The sequence below is a fragment of the Syngnathus leptorhynchus genome, chromosome 9 (genome assembly GCF_054491065.1).
Source record: "Syngnathus leptorhynchus isolate UIUO chromosome 9, UIUO_Slep, whole genome shotgun sequence".
In the NCBI taxonomy this organism is placed as follows: domain Eukaryota; kingdom Metazoa; phylum Chordata; class Actinopteri; order Syngnathiformes; family Syngnathidae; genus Syngnathus; species Syngnathus leptorhynchus.
Window position 1 is genome coordinate 12917130 of NC_141203.1, and position 25219 is coordinate 12942348.

General features: G+C 44.0%; 1 protein-coding gene across 2 annotated transcripts in view; it reads left to right on the plus strand.

Moving 5' to 3' along the window:
- Positions 1-19853, plus strand: part of lrp1bb (low density lipoprotein receptor-related protein 1Bb) — a 132248-nt gene extending 112395 nt beyond the window's left edge. For both annotated transcript variants that reach the window (XM_085920507.1, XM_085920506.1), the window contains exons 65-92: positions 332-451; positions 862-981; positions 1779-1895; positions 3086-3192; positions 3983-4115; positions 4698-4804; positions 4884-5016; positions 5512-5634; positions 5798-5920; positions 6773-6913; positions 7127-7261; positions 7515-7634; positions 7762-8003; positions 8165-8388; positions 9084-9190; positions 9792-9908; positions 10007-10180; positions 10912-11037; positions 11205-11369; positions 12467-12628; positions 13138-13312; positions 13633-13737; positions 15779-15892; positions 17373-17449; positions 17533-17623; positions 18113-18263; positions 18582-18720; positions 19071-19853. In XM_085920507.1, the coding sequence (XP_085776633.1) occupies positions 332-451; positions 862-981; positions 1779-1895; positions 3086-3192; positions 3983-4115; positions 4698-4804; positions 4884-5016; positions 5512-5634; positions 5798-5920; positions 6773-6913; positions 7127-7261; positions 7515-7634; positions 7762-8003; positions 8165-8388; positions 9084-9190; positions 9792-9908; positions 10007-10180; positions 10912-11037; positions 11205-11369; positions 12467-12628; positions 13138-13312; positions 13633-13737; positions 15779-15892; positions 17373-17449; positions 17533-17623; positions 18113-18263; positions 18582-18720; positions 19071-19198 (3776 nt within the window). In that variant the 3' untranslated portion in view covers positions 19199-19853. The remainder of the gene's footprint in view (positions 1-331; positions 452-861; positions 982-1778; positions 1896-3085; positions 3193-3982; positions 4116-4697; positions 4805-4883; positions 5017-5511; positions 5635-5797; positions 5921-6772; positions 6914-7126; positions 7262-7514; positions 7635-7761; positions 8004-8164; positions 8389-9083; positions 9191-9791; positions 9909-10006; positions 10181-10911; positions 11038-11204; positions 11370-12466; positions 12629-13137; positions 13313-13632; positions 13738-15778; positions 15893-17372; positions 17450-17532; positions 17624-18112; positions 18264-18581; positions 18721-19070) is intronic.
- The last annotated feature ends 5366 nt before the right edge of the window (positions 19854-25219 follow it).

The following is a 25219-nucleotide window of genomic DNA, read 5'->3' on the forward strand; positions in this document are numbered from 1 at the left end:
ACGCATGAAAGTAACACTTTTGTGATGGTGACAAATGAAACAACGACTCCCCGACGGAAAGAACCAAATCGGAAGTCGAAGGAAATGTCTTTTCTATCCTCTCGGTTGATAGTGTGAGAGTGACCAAGTCCGTTGCTGGAGTTGAAACTCCCTCTGCACAAAAATATTCCATATATATATTCTTTTTGGGAGGACTAGTCTGTACATTGTGTCCCCTCAGAAATAGAAATAAAGCATCGCTCAAGATGAGTCAGCTAATCGACTCCAGTTATGCTCGACTGACAAAGAAAATGGACGGCTGGCTATTAATACGGTTGATGTTTTCTTTCAGAGACATACATTTGCCTCTCAGGCCAGTTCAAGTGCAACAGGAGACAGAAATGCATTCCTCTCAATCTGCGCTGCAACGGTCAAGACGACTGCGGCGACGGAGAAGACGAGACCGACTGCCGTAAGTTCACGATGAAATAAAAATTTCAGGTCCCGCTTTTTCTTTCCCCCCCCTGAATAATTGAAACGGATTTAAAGCATTTTGGAGAGGCGCTCTTTGAATACATCGAGACCTCTTTGTCTCCACGTCTTTCCTTTTGCTACGTTTATCTTGCGTGTGATTGCGATAGGGGTGACGGCGGGGGCGACTGAGAATGGAAAGGCGTTCGGAAGGAGAAAAAGAAAAAAAAAAAGAATAGATGGATAGGAAAAAGAAAATGCTGCAATTAGGAGGAAAGTAATGACTTCACCCCTTCCAAAGACCGGATGTGGTTTTGAATGCTGTGTTGCAATTAAGACTGCAGCAGCCAATATCAACATGTGCTAATATTCCAAATGTATTTGATAAAACACTTGCATTCTGCTGCGCAGCCGAGAGCACGTGCTCGTCCGAGCAGTTCCAGTGCAAGGCCTCCATGCACTGCATCTCCAAGCTGTGGGTCTGCGATGAGGACCCCGACTGCGCCGACGGGTCAGACGAGGCTAATTGCGGTGAGTTGTGCAAATCCACTTAAGCATAAATCACAACATTGCACTTTCCTCCCTTCGAGCCGCCGGGGTTGGGGGGAAACGTGATTTAAGCGGAATCAATTTTACACTCGGCTCGCCTCTCGTCTCAGACCTCCAGACGGTTTACCAAGACGTATCAGTCTCGAGCTACAGATCGCACGTTATGTGCACGCACGGCTGCCAACGAACTGCGATGAAACCTCTCGAGTTGTTCAGCTGACTTTGAAATTTGCATTGGAATACTTTTCAAACAAAAGTTTATCTTCAGACACTCAAAGGTTGCCCGTTACTACTCACCTCGGTTGGCCACATGCGATATCCAGTAAAACCGAAAAAGAAACTGATTATGTAAGTTTTTCAGGAGTGGAACAGGAAACTGGATTATGGCCAAAGGGTCAAAGATAAAAAGAGCAGGTTGTCTTTTATTTCCTCACTTTTGTTGGCCTCGCTCGGCTGCTAACTGTGAATGATTCAACATTGTTATGCTGCAAAAAAATCTTCCTGAATCTCTTTTGAAGCAGGTTGTATTTATTTTTTTTTGAAGGGGGGGGGGTGTTATAAGGGTGCACTGGGGTATTTCATCTTCTGGTGTGTTCGCCTCTGGTGAACAGACTGCGTTTTGAACTCTGTGTCAAACTTACTGAGGCGAAAACCCGCAGGATACCACCATTACACCCACAAAATATGATCGCAAGCGCCGCATTAATATTCATGCTCTTTGAAGCTGCTTTTTTTTTTTTTGTCTTTGTCTTTGTGTTTGTTTGCACCTGACGAAAAAGATGAAAAGACCTGCGGACCTCATGAATTCCGCTGCGAAAATAACAACTGCATCCCGGACCACTGGAGGTGTGACAGCCAGAACGACTGCGGAGACAACTCAGATGAGCAGAACTGCAGTGAGTAACCCGACTCATCCGCCTGCCGTCACTTGGGTTTGTCAGCAACACGCCAAAACGGGAGCCCGCCCTTCAAAAGCATACCCCTGTGGCGCTATCAAGTCAATCGTGCAAAAGTTTCAGTCATCCGTTACTCATAAATGATTGCTCACGTTACTCGGTTGCCGTAGGAACCGAATCCCGTCGTAAACCAAGGCATCACTGGATTGTGGATATTTATCATTCAAAACTGTTCAAAGACTGAGTAATCCACTTGATTAAAACAATATTAAGATCCATTTAAAACACAGGTGTCAAAGTCAAGGCCCGGGGGCCAGATACGGCCCACCACATCATTTTATGTGGCCCGCGGACAAATTGTGCATCAAATTCATGTCATTACTAAAATTGCAAATTGTCCTAAAAATCATCTTTTTCAAATATTTGAGCTAGTCTAATTTGAAAACAAGTTTGTTTTGTAGCTTATACTGTTTATAATATGAGTCGTTTGTACATTTATTCGGGTTGACATAATGGTCCTCCGACAGAAACTATGACTACGATGCGGCCCGCGACAAAAATTACTTTGACACCCCTAAAATAAAATATTTGTGTATGTCTTTATAAGTTGCTTATTCTTCCTACTGTAACTGCTCAATCCACACTGCTGGTACATTTGATTGTACCGTATTAAACCGGCTGGCTCATAAATAAAACGTAAGGAAGCAAAAATATTGCTTTTTTAAAAAAAAAAAAAGATTATAAACTGTGAATTTAGTAGCGACGTGCATATGCGTGTACAATACACACACAGGGCCCAGAATAATGAGGGGGAGAGCCCAGAGAGTGGATCTGATGCAGCTGTTTAGCTGCGTCCTAATATGGTCCTTTGGGACACACTAAATGGCAGCAACACGCGTTTTGGCTTCCGAGAGTTTTGCCCCCGTCGATTGCAGAAGCAGAATTGAATGCATTTACATGGTGATCAGCTTTGCCAGCAGCCTCCGCTCTTATCCCGTATCAGCCGTACAAAATGAGTCTCATTATCTCCAATTGCGTCCTTCTTGTTGTTGTTTTTCAAGGCATTAGCACAAGGCTGTGAACACAAACATTTGGCTAATATCGGGGAGATGCTTTCTGCAAATCTGATTTACATGATTGCATTGCTTTTACTTTTGTTTTTAAGATGTAATTTATTCTTTTCTTGCCAGCGCCCGTCACCTGTAACCATAAAGACTTTGCCTGCGCCAACGGAGACTGCATATCCTCCCGATTCCGCTGCGACGGCGATTACGACTGTTTGGATAATTCCGATGAGGCAAGTTTTTGTTTGACCTTGAAACACCCTGGAAAGACATCAACATAAATATCTGACAATAATTAAAAAAAGGTGGATTATATTCAATTGCATCGTACACTTAAGAAACCAGTCCAATTTTTTTCCAGGATACTAAATCCCATTGGCTCTAATTTCCTTTAAGATATGTTGAGTACTAAACATCAATGGTACAAGTGGTGCCTCATCTAAGTGGAATCATCAATAGTAATGATGCAGTACATAATTCAGGGGCAAACACGTGCAATTATTCATCACTCTTAGTTAATCCAGTTTGGATATTAGCCTTTATGTAAACATTTGCACTGCATATTCCAGCTCCCAGTGTGCCTTAGGAGCCCGTTTTTCAAGCCCCAATGGCCGCTTTGAAGGTCACCACGGTTAAACGGCGTTAAACTCCCAGCCCATTTTTGGATCCTTGAGCCCGGGCTGAAAAGACGCATATGCTAAAGCGCCGCAAATGAGCTCCAAAGGTTCTCGTTGCAAGTGGATGCGCGGTACAAAGCACGAGTGGCTCTTCACCCACTCGCTATTTTCAAACCTGGATGATGAACTGTGTTTTTACTTTTGTGGGCATCAGCTCAAGTGTAACATATTGCGCTGCCATTTTTGTTTTTGCGTGGGTGTTTGTAAAAAATCGTGATTGCCATAATATTATGCTATGTACACAGTCTGCACATTTGTTTTGGACGAGTACCCTTGTTAGCAGCGTTTTGCCACCGCGTGTTTGATTATTTTTTTTTCCTATTCCTGCTCATACTTTGGCTCACAGAAAGGCTGCGAGGCACACTGCGCCGATGACCAATTTCGCTGTCATAACAACCTCTGCATCTCCAAAAAGTGGCTGTGTGATGGCCAAGAAGACTGCAAGATGGGAGAGGATGAGAGAAGCTGCCATGGAACAGGTACACGATATAATCAACACAACATTCCTTGATATTTTCTTGACTTTCTGGGGAAAAGAAATCCTCCAGCAGGGTAGAAAAATGTTTTCATTTTTTATCATTCAGCTTTGGGATGATTTTCTCATCCATGCCACATTGGGACAGGTTTGGAATATAAAAGTCTGGTGAGAAATGATAGCGGTATTATTTGGGTTATATGTTTTCTGGTTTATCTCTACTTAAATTCAGCTAAAACAAGATTAAATACAAGTCAACATGGGATTAGAATTTCCGCTGCAACCGGCAAACCAGAAGGGAAAAAGTCTTTTCGAGGCACAGGATATTTAAAGTTTCTCATCGTTGCATATTTAAAAAAGATCAAAGTGCGCTACAAATTGTACCGCAACAGCATGTCTACAACAACTGAAAGTCATTCCAACCACCTTTGACACCCAAGTTACTCACCAGGCCAAGCTCCGCCTTTTAAAGCCATATACATGCAAAGTCAACGATATCTTGTATGCTCGCGAGGTTTTATTTGGCTCCTTTGGCGTACGAGGGTTTATTTCGATTTCATTTACGATCATGCTGATGTTTCCGCAGTGGCCCCTTCGTGTTCAGTGAACGAGTACGTGTGCGACAGCGGCGGCTGCGTGTCAGCCAGCCTGCGCTGCGACGGCCACGACAACTGCCTGGACGGCTCGGATGAGGTCGGTTCACCTTTACGTCGCCGGAGAGGCCTCTGAATCTTTGTGGCTAAAGGTGCGTGTTTGCAATGCGTCATGACAGATTGGCTGCGTCAAAGAGTGCAGAGAAGATGAGTTTCTGTGCCTGAACCGAGCGCACTGTATCCCTCGACGCTGGCGTTGCGATGGCGTGATGGACTGCATGGATCACAGTGATGAGGAAAACTGCAGCCCGGGTACGTGCGATGCTGGTCTCAGATTCAGAGATTGGAGGAAATCATTAATTAAATTTAAAAATAAATAAATAAATAATAATTTTAAAAAATGGTAATAATCATAGAAATATAATAGAAATAATTGATTATTTAATTATCAATTCATATTTCATGAAATAAACATGTTCAAAAATCAAATTATGTATATATGAGCTATACGGCAGGCCCGCAGTTCCGGGTAGTCTTCACGTTCTGCCCAAATCCCGCTAGGCCGCTAATCTTTGCATGGAGCAAAATTCAACGCAGCTCTGCTTACCTGAACATGATAGCGGGCTTAGTCGGACTTATAAGAACCGCACAAGTATTACCCCATGCAAGTACAAAAGATTTGAAATCAGATGGAGGCGGAGAGAAATGGATCAGAGTAACACCTTTTGTCCGCTTGAATAGACTTTTCATCGAGAGCTAACGTTGAAAATGTGTGGGGGAGTGTTTCATTTCTTTGTGTGACCGTAGGTGCTTTCTTTTGCCGGGCTGATGAATTCATTTGCAATAACACCTTGTGCAAACTTCACACATGGGTGTGCGACGGCAAGGACGACTGCGGCGACAACTCTGACGAAGACGCGGACATGTGCGGTGGGTCCGCCGCCTCAACTGTGCTTTGCTTTAAAGACAATCAAGCTGTCTTTGTTTTAAGATATTTATGAGCCGCTACCCCCGCCGACGCGGTAGATATTTAAATGCGCGGGGTAATTTTTTGGTCCCTTACCATTTTCTTTTGATCTCGTTTCATCTGCAGAAAAACTTGCCTGCCCTCCTACGCGGCCATTCCGCTGCAGAAATAATCATGTTTGCCTGCGTGCTGACCAAGTCTGTAATAAAGTGGACGACTGCGGCGACAGTTCGGACGAAGAGGAGTGCGGTGAGGACATCTTCCATCCATTTTATTAACTTACAAAGGTCTCGTGGTGTGCTTGTATGAATGTTCACGTTGATAGCAAAGACTGTCTGTGACAAACAACTCTGGCTGAGACTCAAAGCAATCTTTCCTCAAATCATCTGTTCACTCTGAAATGATTAGAAATGTTCTAGCTTCCGAAAACACTTCTTTTTTTTACCGATTTTTTTTCTCTTGGCAACCGGGGGGCACTATAATACAGAATCAGATGTACGAATATGCGCATAGACCGTCACAGTAAGCTGCAGTGATAATATTGTTTTATCACAAAGGATAAAAAAAAATACCGATGCCGCTTAGTATATTTCGATTGTCTCTCTGCATAAGTTGCTGCACCCTTTGTATTGAAATACCTGCTCCTTCAAGGGTTGATTATATTTTCGATGCAGAAGGCGGCGGGTTTCCGCAGGTCGCCGGGACGATAACTGCTGCGTCTTCGTTTCTTTTTACGACATCCGGACGCGTTCCTGCAGCGCCACACTGATTTGAGTGATGGCGCCGAGCAGGCCCGAGTGAACGGGACAAATGGCTTCATTCATATTTCACTCTTTCATCCTCTCCCTCTCTCCCCCTTATCTCCCTCTCTAATTCCATTGATCTGGCCATCAATCTCTCACTTCACTCCATTACCTCCCTCCATTGTACGCCTCTTCCCTCCATCCATCTTTTCAATCTCACCTCGGTCCCATCATGCTATCACTTCATTTCCTTCCTTTTTTAATCCCCTCCATTCCATTCCCTCCTGATCTCCCTCGCCCAAAGTGCATCAAGCTTTTTTTGAAAAGTCGTCTTGCGATCTTCTCGTCTGGGTAACAGAAGTGGCGGCCGGAAGACCTCGACCTTGCGGGAAGACCGAGTTCACCTGCAGCAACCGACGCTGCGTCTCCATCCAGCTGCAGTGCGACCTCTTCAACGACTGCGGCGACGGCGGTTCCGATGAGCAGGACTGCAAAGCCCGTGAGTAGAACGCCCACGGAAACCACGTTGTGAGGTCTTCAGGAGGCGGGCCCATCTCCCGGTTACGGCTGTGATGTTTTTTTTTTTTTATGCTAACGTGGTGATGTGAAAGACCACGTTGTCCTTTTGGCTTTTACATATCAAAGCGCAGCAGGTGTCTGAGATGCAAAGGATGGGGTGCGTCATCAAAAAAGGCTGCGTTTGTATTTGTAGTCTCCAGCGGCGATGTCTGCGGCAAGAAAACAAATCCGTGCGGAGAGGACGCCATCTGCAACCAGACCAACGTAAACGCCGTATGCCAGTGCAAAGCGGGCTTCAAGAGGAACCAGAAGTCAGGCCAGTGTGACGGTAGTTGATGAATCTTTTTTGATGCCCCATCCACAAATGGATGGCCACTCCAGTTGAGCTGCATTGCCGCATGAGAATAAATCTTATCGTCACATGTACGGAAAAATGGTTTCATTCTGTTAAAGCGAAGTCACCAAGCTGTCGGAACAGCGACGTTTCCGTTGACCTTTGCTGATGCCGTCACAACTAATACCGCCAAAGATGTATAAATCGATATTCATTCTCAAATATGCCGTCTTGTCGTTATTTCCAGAGACAAACGAGTGTCTGCAGTTTGATACGTGTCCACACTACTGCACAAATACCAAAGGATCATTCAAGTGCACATGTGACCGAAATTATAAGGAGATTGAAGGAAATTGCATCGCAAAAGGTACGACGCTGGGAAACTTTCATAGAAGACAATCGCTGTTTTCTTCCGATGACCCGCATGGCTGTTTTTTTGTCAAATTGAACCGAGCTAATTCTGTTTGGTTTTCTTTTCTCCACTCTGCGGGCAGGACCAGAAGATCGAGTGCTCTACATAGCTAACGACACTGAAATCCGAAGTTTTGCGTATCCATTTAACCAGAGCCATGGACACAAAGTGCTGGCACAAATTGAGGACAATGCTCGCATTATTGGGATGGATGCTTTGTTTCACCACCATAAATTTATCTGGGCTACCCAATTCAACCCCGGCGGAATATTTTACAAAGAAAGTACGGAAAGAAGTCAAACTAAGGCAAACATCCGAAATATTGTGAGTATCTATGAATGAGGCTTTCATTGAAATGGATATTTGCATTGTAGTTTTGTCGAATGGTAATATTTTGCTTACCTTCAGCTACATTAAACATGATGGAAATGAATGCACATTTTCCCATCACGCACTGACTTTGTGTTTTACTCGTTTGTTTCCAGTGTCCCGACTTTCGACGACCCCGAGACATTTCCGCCGACTGGATCACCGGGAATATCTACTGGACCGATCACTCACGGATGCACTGGTTCAGCTATTACACGGCGCACTGGACCAAATTACGCTATTCCATAAATGTCGGACAACTCAAGGGACCAAATTGCACACGCTTAATTACCGACATCGCCGGAGAGCCGTACGCCATCGCTGTCAACCCCGTTCGAGGGTAAGTGGGGCTGTATGACTTTTAGGACGATTATCTACCAAATATACAGTACTTTTTCTGTCAGACCATCATGATGATGATACCATCAGCAACCACAAATGTCATGTACACTTGAAATCTAAAGTGTTGTTTATAAAAAATAAACAAAAACAACAGCCTGTCTTGAGAAATGTTTGAAACCCGGTAGAACAATAAAAAAAACGGCGCTGTTGTCGGCCACAGCTCGCAGCCAAAAACTCACAGGTACATGTATAATCTTCAGCAGCACGTCTGCTCATTTCCAGTGTACATTTCGAGTGTTTAATGATCTGATATTTCTAAAGCTTTGCAGTATTAACCAGCTGGGCTCTAATTGTGTATGTTGGCCATTAGAGGCTGAGCAGGTAATGTACTGTACACTGGCTTGTTATACCATAGCTGCCTGCCGCATTCAAATATACAATATAATGAGATGGCTGACATTGAATCAAAACAGCAAAGCAAATGCGCAGCCAGCCGATGGATCAGATCTCATTAGAATGAGTTGAGGCGAGCCGCAGCTCAGCTACAATTAATACCTTCTCTACGTCCAGGGGCGGTCCTAGCTTGAACGAGCCCCCTTTGATGTTCTCCGACAGAAGTCGGGGGTGTAATCATGTAGAGAATCTGGGGCGCTGGTGATGAATGCGGTCAGAAAATGTTGCTCTGTCGCGCAGGATGATGTACTGGACCGTAGTAGGCGACCACTCTCATATCGAAGAATCCGCCATGGACGGTTCTTTACGCAGAGTGCTTCTGGAGAAGAACCTCAGGAGACCAACCGGTAGGTATTTCCCATCCAGTTACATAACATGCTTTGGCAAGTTGTCGGTGTGCATCGTATGATATCAATATATGAAATTCCGCTAACGTTTTGGAAATGACGCGAGGTGGTTCTAAAGCTAAGGAAGTCGATACAAATGAATCTTACTGAAGTCGCTGTTGTTGTTTTTTTTAATGGGGAAACGGTGCTGAACTAGTTTTGAGCATCTGCTTTGGCCTCCTTTAATTCAAGCGGCAACATTCTGTTGTGTTTACAGAGCGAGGAATTCATCATCTGCGCCAAACCTATTTAAAACACCCGAGCTGGCTCTCAGTTATCTAGTCAAACACCGCGCGGGAAGTAAAAGTGATTAATTGGTTTGGAATTGTAACGTAAGCAGTCTTAAACACGACTATCCAAAGTACGCCGCACAAAGCGCTGAGATCTACTCGGTTCTTTCCACACTGGACCATTGATTGTTGAAAGCAAAACAAGGCAAAGGGTAGAAACATTTCAGATGGCCTGCGCTGACCTTGGCTTCTCTAGACGCCAGACCACTTCCAGCCAGATCTCTGTGGAGTTTGGACGGTAAATAAAAGTCTTTGTTTCCTCGTCCCCGCAGGGTTGGCCATCGATTATTTCAATCAACGTTTGTACTGGGCTGATCCGGAGCTTTCGCAGATTGGCAGCGTGAGATTGGATGGTTCCGACCCGTTGATGACGATCAATGAGAGACATGGTAATTCCTGCCATCAAATGTTTCACTTTCCCAAAGCAAGTCGAGATTTTTTTGGGTTTTGTTTCTGTTGTCTTAGAAGTTGATTGCTGTATTTGCAGGCATCTCCCAACCTTATAGAATCGATTTGTTTGAAGATTACATCTACGGAACTGGCCTCAAGCATCAAATCTTCAGGATTCACAAATTTGGCAAACAGCCTGTGGAGTTTTTTAACTTGGGGGTGGAGAAGCCAACCAATGTTTTGATCTCCCACCGATTCAAACACCAAGATGGTAATTTGTTGTTTTTGTTTGGGGGGGTGCCATACATGATCAAACTATAAAGCTTTTGAAGCCATTTACGCTTCCGCAAATTGGAGCGTTCCGAACGGCTTCTGAGGTCATCGCGCAATAGTAAGCGTACAGTACGCAACAGTACAAGTTGTCCAAATGGCGTTGCATTCAAATGGAGTCAGGCGAGCCATTTTTCAAAAGGAGGCTTTGGTGTCCCTGAGAGACTCATTAGACCTGACATGCAACGTGTGGGCTGAAGATGTGCTCAGAAAGCTTTGACATGAAGCTTGCTTGTCCCTCAACAAACTGGCCAGTTATTTTAAGAGGGATTTTTTTTTTTCTAATATCGTCTATCATATATACTCTGGTTCAAAATGGGTATAAATGTTGTATTTATTATGGATCGGTCATGCTTGAACGACATTCTTTGGCAAAACCGCACTCATCTCTGATATTTGATGTTCTTTTGCAATTAATTAGTTATTAACTTTTTTTTTTTTTTTTTTAATTAAATTATATCTAAAAATTATTTTTAATATATATAATATCATCTCATTTGAATTTATTTTTTCTCTGCAACTGCTCGACTTTACAGTTTGGTGATGTTGGGCGTGTAAAATTGTTCACGTGGGCCCTAACAAATATTCCGCTCATTAAAACTCTACGAGAGAGAGTAAACAATTTGAATGAATCAATGTATCACAGATCCCATCTTGCTTTTCCCCCAACAGCATCAAATCCGTGCCTGAGGATGTCTTGTGATTTCATGTGTTTGCTCAACCCCACGGGTGCCAGATGTACTTGTCCGGAGGGCAAAATGGTCATCAACGGCAGCTGTAGTGACGTCAACACCTCAGGTGGACTTTGCTTTTTTCTTCTGCTGCATTCAACATAATTGGGAAATAACGCTAGCGTGTTCTGTATACCTATTCTTGTCATTTCTGTTGCCAAGATCAACCTGATAGAATTCGCAGCACGTACTATGTGTTTGTTGCCTTTACTGGCTTTTTCTCCCGTGGCCAAGGTGAATTATGTCGTCCCCCCTGTGAGAACGGAGGCCGTTGCTTAGCCAATGAGAAAGGAGACTGGAGGTGCTACTGCTGGCCCGATTTCTCGGGCCAACGCTGCGAGGTCAACCACTGTACAGACTACTGCTTAAATGGAGGAACCTGCACGGGCTCGCCGCTGGGTAAGAAGCAGTGAAGAAATTGTGCCAGTCAGTCAGAGTAGTTTTCACGCTTTGGGTTGAGTTTGAAATGTACTTGTCAAAAGAAGTGTGAGGTCGTCATCTGTCACCGGCCGACGGTTGCTGTTTTACAGTCGGCCCCCCCGGGGGAATCCTCTGATTCCAACGCTGAGACCAAATTTTCGATATTGGGGGGCTTCGGGCCATTTGCTGCTTGCACAATGACCCGGAAGAGCAACATTTCACATCTCTTTCCTCGGTGACATCCTTGCGGCGGTTTAGCTGCTTCAGTGAGCTGTGCTCTTTTGGGTTCCCACACAAGTTGTCACTTTTCTATTGTCTACATTTTTCGGGCCATTTTGATTGTCAAGTGTGGAACAACCCTGAAATACACGATAACTGCCTTTAGGTATACACTAGCTGAATGCTAACACATCGTTGCCGATTTCCTGCCTTGGGGCAACCAACGTAAAAATTCCTTGTAGGTGTAATTTTCCACTTGATGGTTGGCCAGGCCCTGCAGAGATGCAACTATACGTACACAAACAATTAACAAGTCAATTTTCCATTACATATGGCCTTTAAATTGCCCCCGGGATTGATTTTTACTTTGTGGAGGTAGCCTCGTGTTCATGTTCCACAGTCCACGTGCTAATGAACTTCTAACGAGGGGCCGATAGCGACCGGGATAGAGAGGCGCGTCTTATCATTTTGCTTAAAGATGATGCGATCATGTTTTTGTTGACATGAAATGTGCTAATTAATTTGAGTTTAGTTTAATAATTTTAGACACCAAATTTGTCTTTGCGTGCCCCATAAAATGACGTTTCGGGCCGTAACTGGGGCCCCGGGCCTTGACTTTGACACCGATGCGTTAACAAGACGATCACGCTTGACCTTGCGTTGAAGTTGGGCTAGCGCGCCGCACATAGAAAAATGATTTCCTTCAGTTTTGCCGTGGCCTCTAATCCCGAGGGCACGTTGCGCTCTGCAACATTTGCTGCGCTCGGAGCTCCTCGGCCTTATTTATAGAACATCCAAATGTTGCTGCTTTTTCTGCGCGTTCCTTAATCCCTCCCCTCGCGTCTCCATTTATCTAGGTAAGCCTACTTGCCAGTGTCCTCTGGGCTTCTCTGGGCCGTTCTGCGAGAGGAGGATATGCGACAACTACTGTTTGAACGGCGGCACGTGTGACGTCACTGTGGGGAACCAGCCCGTGTGCCGCTGTTTGTCCGAATACACCGGAGAGCGCTGTCTGTACCGTGAGTCGCGCACCTCCAATTTAACCACGGCTTGAGGGAAATACTCACGTCGGCTTCACGCGATTGACACAAACCTACGCTTATAAAAGTGCAGGGCGTCCAACAAAAGCTTCCGCCTGAAGCGTTTTGGGGTTATTTCCCTTCACGCAAATATCACTCTGCTATGAAACAAAACAAAAGCACCGCAATCAAACAACCGTCGGGTAAACACTGTGCAGCGGTGATAATGATTTTATTGTCTTCTTTCCCCCCCCACACACACACTGCTTTTGTAATCATTGTTAGTAGGGGGAAACAATTTTGGCTGCACACCATTAGCATCTATCCTCCCATTGTTTGCCCAAGGGGTGAAATGTTTTCAACTGTGTCTAAGATGTCATTTGATAAGGATAATTAAGTCCCATTAAAAGCTTTCACAAGTCCAATTAAGGCAGCTCAAAGTACATTCCTGGAGTATTGTCAACGTCTCTGGCTCTCTCTCTCTCTCTCTCCCTGCAAATGGCGAGCAGATATTTGTCACCACTACTGCGTCAACTCCAAGGCGTGCACGCTGTCCAGTAGCGGCTACGTGGAGTGCGTGTGTCCCGCCAGGTTTGAGGGAAACAAATGCGAGGTGGACAAGTGTCTGCGGTGCCACGGCGCTCCGTGCCTCATTAACGACGAGACGACAGATGTGGTTTGCAAGTGAGTTATCGCCTTCTGCTCGCTCCGCTCTGGCGTCGGGAGGCGCGTCCACATTTGCATTATTTATACGTTTGTGGAATCCCAGATGCGTACAACACATTAAATAATGCCGCCTATTACACATATTACGGCGGTGTCGCGAGATTCCAACAACTCGGCTATTCGCAGATTCGATCTGTTGCTTACCTTCAAAAAATGTTTTCAACTTATTGGTTTTGGTCCCTGGAATGTACATTTGTTTTTCTTCAGTGAATTTTGCGTCTCAATCCAACAATATATTGGGAATCAACTTGAGGTTTTTCTGCTTGTCATTATTTCAGTTGCACCAACGGGCGAATCGCGCCGAGCTGTCAACTGTGTGACGGATATTGCTACAATGGAGGCACCTGTCACCTGGACCCCGACACCAACCTGCCTTTCTGTCAGTAAGTCACTCGCTACTCAGTGGCAGCAGAGACGCTGATTATTCTCAACTCTTGATCCCCGGTAAGCCTTGCTCGGGGAGTACAACCGAGAACCGTGGCGGGGTCCCGTTCGGAGAGTCGAACAAGCTGTTCCTACGCAATTGTGAAAGCAAATCGGTGTTTGATGTCACATGGCGCAGCGTGGGGCCGGGTGCCAGAGCGCCATCTTAGGCTGTTTGACACGTCGCTGTGGCTTAAGGCATTCACACGGATAAAAAAAAAAAAAAAGTAGAATCCTGTTCATAGCTTGCCACTTTGAGCCTATCACACAAGTCCTCCTTGCAGTAAAGAGCTGGTGTCAGGTTTCCGTGTCTCTCTTCAGTCAGCGGATTTAGAAGTTTGCTCTCCAGAAAGAAAAAGGCTATGTGTCACTCATGTAACATAACATTTGGTGGGAGGAGGAAACGAAGGAAAAAAAAAAAAAACTCTTCCAAGCATGTGCCACCGATTCCTATCAACCTGAGTCATAATCGCATGCGGCGTTTTTCTTCCAAGTTTCTTCAAGGGGGAAATTGGAATTCCTTTCTTCTCAAGCCCAACGCTCTGCATTTTTAACTGCTCATTGTCCAGGCTCGCTCGCTCGCTCGATTGAAATTTCTACTCGTCTGGCAAATTCCAGTGTGAGAGAATCAATTTCTATGCAAATAATTCTCTCCTATTGGATGAGGTCAACTCATCTGATCGGAAGGGTTCATTCTTTTCTGAAAGGAACACCAGATGTATGGCGAGATAAGATCTTGACTTGCTTGGAATGACTTGAAGTAGCAAGTTGACAACTGTCATGTCCTTTCTGTCATGTCCTTCGTTAGTTTGGTTTGTTTTCCTTGGTCTCGCTCAATGTCATGTTTGAACCCAACGTCTGTCTTGTTATCTTATTGTTTCCATCTGCTCTTGTCAGCCCCGCCCCTTTGCGTCTCGTCCAGGTGTTCCTAGTCTCGTGGGTTTGTCTATTTAGTTCCTGCTTTCTGCTTCCTTCCTGTTTGGTTATTTTATGCTTTTTGCCACCGTTTATTTTGATGCCTTGTTTCCCCCTGTTTTCCTTGACCAATAATGCCCTGTTTGTTCTTTTTTGTTCTATTTCAATGAAATCGTATTTTTTCTCGTTTCTGGACTTGGGTCAATCAATGACAATCGTTTCATCGATGTTGACTCGATTATCATTAACTTTGACGAAAATAAAAAAAGTTAAAACCAACACACCTCCAACACCTTATCGTTGTACAGATGTAAAATGTTTGGCTTTCCAAATGGCTTTAGTTTTCGGTTTCTTCTCGCACAGCGTGCGCTTATAACTCAGCAGGTATTAATCTGCGGCCGACTGCGTCGTTTTTCACGGAGACTAATATTCCCATATGCTGGCAGTTGTGATTTATAAGCATGGAGAAAAAGGGAGGCTCCTCAATTTAGCCAGTGTTTGCATTGGTCTCCAATTCAGTGGCTTCCAAATCTCTTCCCAATCATTCCTTCCCGCAGTCGTCCAAAATTCACAATTTTATTGAAGAGCAGGTGAGGTCTCACTTCCTCATTCTGCTTTCACTTTCAGTGGAATGACATTGAATACATTTGATTTATCGTTGCTTGCTTTTTATTTCATGTCGTTGTTATACAAAAGAAATCATTGAAGAAGTTTCTCATTTGCGTCACACGACGGTGACGTAACCGTTTTGTGTTGCCTAGTCACGGCACAAATGAAACCTCCAGTATCTATTTGAAATGTCGACTGATAGGATGTTACGTTTTGAACGTACGACTGTCCGCAACCCAAATATTCACTCGTAACACCTCATTTACTTGGAATGACATAAAAAGGTCAAATCGCAATTATTTTTCTTTCACTGGGTGATCAACCGAGCTGTTGTATTTTAAATTGGCTCCGTGGCTCAAGCACGGACGGACTCCATCCCCTCCCGGAATGGACGGCTTGAAGGGGGCAAAGGGCGAGGTCAACCGGTGTGCTTTTGGAAAGGCCCCTTTTGCTGATTCCGCCGACACTGTTTTACAGCTGCACATCAGGGTTCAAGAACCAACGTTGCGATGAGCTGGCCAACCCCTGCGATTACTTCTGTCAGAATGAGGGGATGTGCACATTAACCGCTCTTAACAAACCCCGTTGCAAGTAGGTCACCTCGCCAGCCGACTTTCTCGACGTCTCCCTCCCTCCCTCGCTCACTCAACTCCATGACGAGAAGGCCTCTCTGTCTCTCTTTGTGCCACCTTCTAGTAACTCTTCATGTAACAAGTGCTCCAAAATACATTTGCAAGGATGATTACATAGCGCCCACGAGGGATGATTACCGCCTGTCCGGTTTTTTGATTGACAGCTCGATCAAGATGCGGCATGGTAAAAAAAAATAAAATAAAACGGTCGTCTTGTCAAGCGTTGTGAGGATTAAGTGCTTTGCCTCTCATTCAGTACTTTCACATGTGCAAATGAAGTTCTTCTTTGTTTTACTTGAAAGATGAATTCAAATTATGTAAGGTACGAGAGAGTGTCAGGGCCCGAGTGTCAAGAAAAGGAAATAATTCACAGACTGAAGGTGTGATTTAATTTTTTTCTTTTTTTTAAGAATTAGGTCGTGTCTAGTTTTCAAAACAGAGACTAATAGAAACAGTTCAAATATTTAAAATATTTAAAAAAATAAATGTAATAAAAATTGCTAAAAATATAATATAATAAATAGTGGAAAAATGTCTTGGATAAATAATCCAAAATATCTAATATCACAGGCCACCTAAAATGATGTGGAGGGCCGTATCTGGCCCCCGGACCTTGACTTTGACACCTGTGCTTTATGCGAACTGGTGCGCTGGCTCCTATCCCGTCTGACCCAAATATATTCTCGTTGTTCCAAAAGCAATCTATCAATCCGTGGCAACTCCTCCAAACGGTACACGGACGACAGTAGGTTAATACGGCGTACATATCAGGAACGTGTCGAGCCAGACTGCCGAGCTGCTCTAACGAGCCCGTCACTTGTTACATGATCAGTTGCCGTACGTCACTCGCTCTCCCATATCATACGACCCTCGCAGGGACACGGGGGGGGCAAATCTGACGTGACATCATACGCTCATCAGGCTGCATTTCGTAACACGTGCATGATGGCCAGCCCGCAGATGAAGATTGCTTACAAGCTACATATGGCAGCATGTCCCATTTTGTTTTTCTGCTCAAAGAACATTGGTTGAGAACGTAGCGGAGGACGGTGTTGGCGTCATATATGCTGTAATTGCTAGGAGTGCATGGAATTAGTGGTGATTCATACATACTATCATGATCTGGTTGGACTTCCTGGATCATTCATGCTTTACTGGCCCATCTGCGCTCGTGGTGTAAAATGACATAACTTGGCCGTTACGAGGGACATCCATCATCAGCGGGCGCCACGCTAAGAGGACTCGTCCCGCTGTCATCTTTTCACGTTGTTCTCTCCGCACGATAATAATCGACATCAACTCTCACTCAACATGCATAAAGATTGTGCTTTTCTCTCAGATGCCGGGTTGTCCGCTTCAACCCTGTCGTGGTTGTTTCTTACCAGAAAGTGTCTTCGAGGTATTTTTTTCTTTTTTTTACCGTGCTATTTTCTGACCAGGTGTTCGACAAACTGGGCTGGAACGCAGTGTGAGAGACCTGCACCCAAAAGCAGCAGATCAGACAATACCACTGGAGGTTGGTTCATTCGAAGCACACATATGCAACCGGCAGAAACCGGCCAGAAAGCATTTTACTTCCTGATGGTCTCTGTATTTTAGGGAGTATAGCCATCATTGTACCTCTGGTCCTGCTGGTCATCTTGATCGTGATGGTGGTAGCGGGTATATACATCTGCAGACGAAAACAAAGGTCGGTGACCCATCCGGCCATCTGTTTTCGACACTGTTGTCGGAATGTCCAAGAATGCACGCAAACCTTACGCGGGAGCGAGCCGAGGTTCAAACCTAGAACCTCGGAAATGCGAAAGACGGGCTAACCACGTCCACATTGTGCTGGCGAGTGAAAATCTATGAGGATAAAACAGGGCTTTGTTTAAACCGAGCATGATTTCAGTTTTTCGGATCATTATAATCCATTAAGCCTCTGACTGCAGTTCAGCTTTTCACTTTCTCGCCAGTTCTGTTTGATGTATTTTGTGAAACTTGCTGAAATGATTCGCAAAGATGACTTAGAGTTGAGCGGTCTCAGGTTTTTTTCAGTCTTGCTTCGCTATTCCACGATGTAAAAACATTGACATAGGGAAAACTCCAAATGTTCCCTTCAATGAGCTAGGTTGACTCCGCCCACAAGAGAAAATGGCTGAATATGTTCCATATCTGTATTTTGTGACACCTGTAGGGGAAAACGTGTCCAAAGGCAGCCCGTGACCAACGGCGGAATCAACGTGGAGATCGGAAACCCGTCTTACAACATGTACGAAGTGGACCACGACAACCACGCCGATGCGGGCAGCCTGCTACGACCCAGCTTCACGCTTGACCCTCATAAGGTGGGTCACTATGCGGCCATTGAAGAATCTCCCAGAGGTTTGGCGTACAAGTCAGGTTTTGAATTCCTTCGAGAAATCCGGTCTGCTATAACACTACTCACATGCATATATTGTTTATCCTCCGCAAAGAACGCCTAACACGACAAACGACACCTTTTGGCATCTGCTGTTGTTAGCTCAGCACAGCTCCATTTCAAACCTTTTCCGCTCTTTTGCAACCTCCTCCTCCAAAACTCGACTTGTGGGTTTTCGCATGTTTCCAGCAAACTGTTAACGGCCATTTTGCATGATGAGCAGCGTGGCTTGCTTGTGTTTCAGGGCTGGTGTGTCAAATCCAGTGACGCTCGCACCTTGGGTATCAATTCGGTACCCAAGGAGGTAATCCCTGGACAGGTGAATTTTTCAAACCTCACTATGACTTTGCCTGATAAGGACATGAACCATCGTTGTATAGAATGTAAGCAATCAACAAGGTGTGCCTGCAATTGATGTTGTGGTTTGTCTTGACGATTCTTCCATTTGTGTTTGCATGATTGTCTTGCTGCATGTTAAGTGGTCTCATGATTCTCATTTCCTTGGCATTTCTTCACTTTCAAGATGCACATACTGATATTGACATACTAAAGCAACACATTGCACACATTTTTTATTTAATAATGTATTCATTCATTTGTCGACCGTTCAAGGCGGTTGTAAACACATGGTAAAAAAATCTTAATTGGGGACTGCTAATTAATTGTGAGCAAAGTTCAGCAGGACTATTGCATTTTATTTTTAATGTTTTTTTTTTTTCTTCCCTCCATCTAGCCCATGAATTACAGCAACCCGGTGTATGCCAAGATGTATACGGACGGACAAAACGGTCAGAAGCCGCACATCAATATCGACGAGAGAAGAGAGCTACTCCCAAAGAAATTCGAGGGGATTATTCATGAAACTGCTGCATAGCCTACTTGACGCTTTCTACTTTTTTTTTTTTTTTTTTTTAAAGCCACAATATACAATGTAGAACACAAAGGCGGCAAAACACTAATTTTCTACGAAGCTTATTTTTTTTGTTTTTCCTCACGTCGCATCACGTTGCTTTTTAACGTCCGTTCTACTGAATGCCTCTGAGGTGCAAGGAAAAAAAAAAAAAAAATGTATTCACCCTGCACATTTTAAACCGTTTGAATATGTACCATCCATTTAGTGGGAAACAGAAGCTATTTGATCAAGTCATTACAAAACGGTTTGGGGGATTTTTGTCTTTTTTTGGTTCAACCTCAAAACGTTACGCGACCCTCTGCTCGGATTTGCAGTAAATGCCATCAAGTGTTTTGAATCGTCTTTGCCATTGCCATGAACTCAATGCGTGGTTGTCACCACACCAATATGCTGTACAAAAACAATGTTTCTTTTTGCTGAAAGAGACGGAAGCCCACCTTGAATGTTCTCCGATCAGATCCCGCACTGTACGCTGAGAGGACAAAATACTGAATATCATATTTTTCTAAAGCTGGTGTCTTACAGTTTGTATGTACGCAGCAGTTGTACCACAAAGCTAGTCCACGCATAGATGATATCTGTTACTTTCCAAAAAGGAGGAGGATAAATATCGAGACTTTTTATAATTTTATATTTGATTTGTATGTGGTTTGACTGCTATGTATTTTGACAAAATGTATTAAATGTAAGTAATTTTTTATATATAAAATGTAAATCGATATTGAATAAAGGGGCTTTATTTCCACGCAGCGCCACTTCCTTATGACCAAATTCCAAATGCTCCTTCTTCTTTTACATGAGGATGTAAGCAATGCGAGCACGTTTTAATCCACTGCCATTACTCTCCCTTGTGATGTGTTTTTCTAGCCACATAACTCCCCGCCCGCAGTCACCATAGCAACCAGACTGATGCCCGCCTGCCCTTTCTCTGTCCCACATTTGTGGATGTTGACATTTCAAGCCATGTCTGTGCGGACATCAAAAAATTGTGAAAGGTGTGTTTTTTTTTTCCATGGCTTGACCAACAATAGCAAATTCAAGCAATATGGCTTCGTTCATATTTTGGTTTGACAATTATGTCCTACTTAAAGGTCTTCAAGTCGTCTCAAAATATTTAAGACTAAGCAACCATCTGAATCGATATTTTTGATTTGTATTTTTGACCACCAACAGCTCTTAGATTTCGCAAGGGGGATCTTCCGCATGGAGTAGCTGTAATGAACAACATGGCTGAAAGTAAAATCATCTCTGGGCTTTGGGATTGCAATTCACCAAGAGCTTTTGTTATTTATTAGCGGGAAATCCAAGGCAGACTTTCATAACACCTTACTGCACCAATTAGTGGACTGTGCTTGTTTGAGGAAGAAACACAGGACAGATTGAATGTGGTCAATTAAAGATGTCAATCATAGCTGTGGAAGGAAAAAAAAAACTAACTGAGTGTTTCTCTTGTTTTGTTTTTCCAGTCTTATTTTTGGAAGGGTCAAGATTGAAAAATTGAGCACAGGAACACACCTGGAACTTCATTTCTGTCTCTGCAGGTATTTTTTTTTGTTCCAGCTGTCAATTATTTGAGACAATAAAGTTAAAACAACTGCAATGGAACTTCTAAAATCAAACTTGATGATCTTATTTCAATGTCAAACCCAAGTTACTTTGAAGAAAAAAGGAATTTATTGACTCCAAGTTACTCTGGAGTATGTTAAAAGTATATTTATGGTCCAAATAAAAGCGTATGTGACATTTTAAAACACCCATGTTAGGAAATCATCATCAAATCTCATCATCATGACCGCTGACTTGTTCTTTTTAAAGGGTGCTAAACTCAAATGGCGCCCTGACCTTGTAGGAATGTAAATCTAAAGCTAACAAATTTCACCAGTGACAAGGTCCGTTCCTCAGTGTGACTTGCGAGCGTTTGAGATGTTTGCATTCTCCTGCCAAATGTAAATCTGAAGGTCTTTTATCTCGTTGGGTAAAGCTGCTTAACAAAAGAATGGCTCTTGTGCGGCAAAAGGTTCGTCAATAAGTCCTTGTATTTACATGCAAACACGCAGGATGCAAAGCCTGACTAATGGGCGGATTTCCCAATTGTAATCCGCACGGTGGACGCTGCACTTCCACTGAGCCTCTCGCTTTAGCGATACTTTAACTCTGCTGTGATTGGTCACCTCGACTTCCCCCCCCCCCCAAAAAAAACTAAAATAAAGGCAAACCAGATCGAAAGAGACTTTGTGAAGCAGATTTGAAACGGAGGCATCTTTCGTATTTTTGGCCTGTTGTGTTTTCCGCGTGGAACAGAAAGGGGCGGAGCTTACTGACTCGTTAGGCCGTAAGAAATCCGAGCGGAAGTTCCGCTTTATCTTTTGTGTCTCGCCCAGCTTGGACAACCGTGACCTTTATTCGCTTAAGCTACGGGCTCAACTGAACACATGTGAGTCCTTGTCCGGCTGATCTTTTAGGATCAAAACTCACTTATTACTTTTTATGGATTGCGGTTCACTAGATGCTGTCACCATGATGACAGTAAGTCAAAAAAAAAAAGGCTCAGAGGTTCCAGGTTGATGTTGTTGGAATGGATATTTCATTTTTGTTGAACTTTTAGGCAATCATCGTCTTAGTACCTGACCGGAAGATCACAGGCTCGCGTGATATCTGGGCTAATGCTCCAAAACTGGCCTTGGAAGAAAGAGAAACAACTTTAAATTTTGTCGCGGGCAGAACAACTTTAGTGGTAGTAAAATGATGTCCGGTACGCTTTGAGAGATTTGCCGGATGACACTTTTACCGCCGAGGCCATTAATTCACAAAGCGCTTGTGTTGTGTGGATTTGTTCCACAAATTAAGTCGAGTTCAGTGTGCTGGTAAAGGTCCCAAAGCTTTTTTGATAACATGCCGTATAAATATTCTTGACGGCAGGCACGGATCCATAAATAAGGCCCTGCCAGTGACGACTTTTCAAATCAAAAGTGCAACCTAGCGCACGTCTCCGTAAATAAGAAGAGGTGGCAATAAACGTCATCGCTAAATCAATTATAAACGTGAGTTGCCTCGCTCCGCTCGATGATATTTGCATAATGTTGATTCCGTAATGATTGCGTACGTCCAAATCGTGACAGCGCAGAACACTTTGACACACATTACAATGATCAAATAAGTATTTGTTTTTTTTAAATATTTACGCTTCACAATGGAAAAATGTCACAAAACACCACCAACCTAATTAATCAATTCTGCCCTCCGGTGGAAAAGCCGAGACAGATATTGGAACAAAACCCAATCAAAGGCGGATCAGTTCAAGTTGACTAGAAAACCTTTTGCCAGGAAACACTCGCCGCTCTTCTCAGCATGATGTCACACATTTAAATTGTCAACGGCACCATGCTGGTCGATCTGCTTTGTGTGGACGCGCTCAAAGCGCCATGACGTCAGGTTTCACACTTTATTTATTTCTAATGTGAGGATCATGACAGGCCGTAAACAAACAAAGTGTCGTCAGCCTGTTTATTCCCGTGTCGCATCAATTGAGAACACGTCGTCTCTTAATAGGATGTTGGAATTGTAATTTGTCCACTGCTGCGAAACCTGATCCAAAGACTGCTTATCATCCATTCAGGAGACAGTCGCCATTTTACGTCAAAATTAAACAGCTCCCATGTGTTCCTTGGTCAAAATGTCCACAAACAAGAATTACAAAAATAGAAATTGTTGACGATTCAACTCAGTTGCCTCGGATAAGCCAGAGACTTGTTAGCGTCCCCTTGAAAAGATGAATATGAGATCAAAAAATGGACTTCCATCCATCCATTAGATTTTTTTGGTGTGTGTTTCCAGGTATTGACATCTGGCTTTCTCCGTGTCTTAAATGTAATATTACAATGCCAAGTGGTTGAGGGACGTTCAATCAGAGACAGAAATTGTAATGGAAGGCTTCTAGCTAATGACTTTTATGGAAATGACTCTTGGGTCCTACCGAGGGAAGCGAGTCTTCTTGCGATCCCACAAATGGATAGCATGAACAGATATCCTTATTGAGGGTGATCAATTAATCATCTGCAGTTCATTTTTAATTAACTAAAGGCATACGTAGACCTTGTGAAAATCTTCCAAATGGCTACCCGGGGAAGAACTCTCCGGTTGGCGCCGCTTTAAATCATTCCGAGGGGAGTGAATGATTAGATATTGGAATTTCGGGTGAGCCCGAGTGCGTAGATTTCAAGGCATATCTGACATCAAGTAGGACTCGTAAAGTGATTGCGTTATGTAAGGAAAGGGTGAGCTTAGTTGCGCTTAATAGATAATTGCTTCAAGCCTTTTAATGTTGGGCATCCCATGAGATGAATGAATTTTCAATTCTCGTGATCCCATTGAGGACTGCTGTTTTCCTTTAGGTTTGTATGTTTATTTTGGTGTCCAGATAACTTTTATTTGGCACAAAGATAAAGATATCATATATATATATAAATGTGTCTTTTGTTTAGTTTGCTTCCATGGCTTTGCTATCGTTGCGGGTTTTCGGGGTACGTGTCCGGTTGCTCACCAAGCCGCTCTACTTGTAATTCTGCCCGAGAGCATGTGAAATGGCAACGAACAGACTCGCGAGCCCCCTCGGAGCCATCGGGGCCGCCTCATAACAGTCACTGTACCTTGCGGCGCTAGATGACCCGTGGAAAGGACGACGCGTTCACAAATCACCGCGGCGCGACCGCCAATGTCATTTTTTTTCTGCAAAGGATATGCCAGCCGTTGTCTGGCCTCACCTCGCCGTCTTTACGTGCTTTCAACACAAGAATAAACAGCACAAAACAGGTCGGGAGAACTTTTGTCGCTGTGGCACACTGCCACACAATTACCACGAGCCCTTCCAGCGATTGCACGGAATCATTTTAAGAGTTTAAAAAAGATGACACAACCAAAGGACATCATGAGACTAAGTTGGGGATTTAAAAACAGAAAATCAGCCAAGAAATAATTGTTTCTTTAGGGTAGTTTATAATACAGTCGTGATTCACTGTCAAGCTCAGTGTGATAAATACAAAGTGGGAAAGCCAACAACACATGCTGTGCTAACCGACGTAGACACGCTGAGTCAAAAGGGCTTCGGTGGGTGGCGAGTTCGCACAGTCATTCGAATTATCCGCGGGGGGCTTTATACATGTCTATGATTTGAATTTAAATTTTGTGTTTGGGATGTAAATGCACTATTTGCAGTCAACGAGGCCTGCTGGGAACTCTTCTGTGGTCGATGGTACAGTTGACGGACAGACCCCTTTCTCGATTCTAACCTGGTCCTGGGACTGGCACTGAAGGTATTTGGCATACCCAATTAAAAGTCCAATCCACATATTAATCAGGCTTGACTCGGCGTAGCCTCTGATTTTCTGCCTCCGAAACGCTTTCATTTTGATATGGCCAAAGATATTTCAAGTTCAAACCGACAGGTCAGTTTGAAACGATGCGAGCGTTTGTTCAAAAACACCAAGCTTGCCCTCCAGGGATGGCATGCGTCGAGATAACGTGTCCCCTCGCCTTGTCCAGCTAAATCCTCTCATCAATGTTTCTCACATCAGGTTGTTGGGGGGATCCAGGTCAAAGCCTTGTTAGATCACAATCCCGCTCAATTTACACAGGATGGCGGCTTAGCGCGATACCATCAACAACCTCCTGGCACAGCAGCACCGACGGCTAATTAATTAACTTAGCCTTTTGGCGCTCAAAAAGGACACATTGTTTCATCAGTTCCAGCATAAAAGGCTTCGACGCCGCAGGGCAAACGGGAGCGCTTGCCGGAAATGAAAATGATCAAATGTCTTGCAAAAACATCAGTTCCGAGGTCTTGCATCGCGGCGTTCATCTGACTTCCGTGAAGACAAACTGTCCATACAATTTAGAAGCGCCAATAAGAAGAATATTTTTCCTCAATTTCATACGCCGGCGTCTTTTCATTTCCATCGCCTCAGGTGTATGGT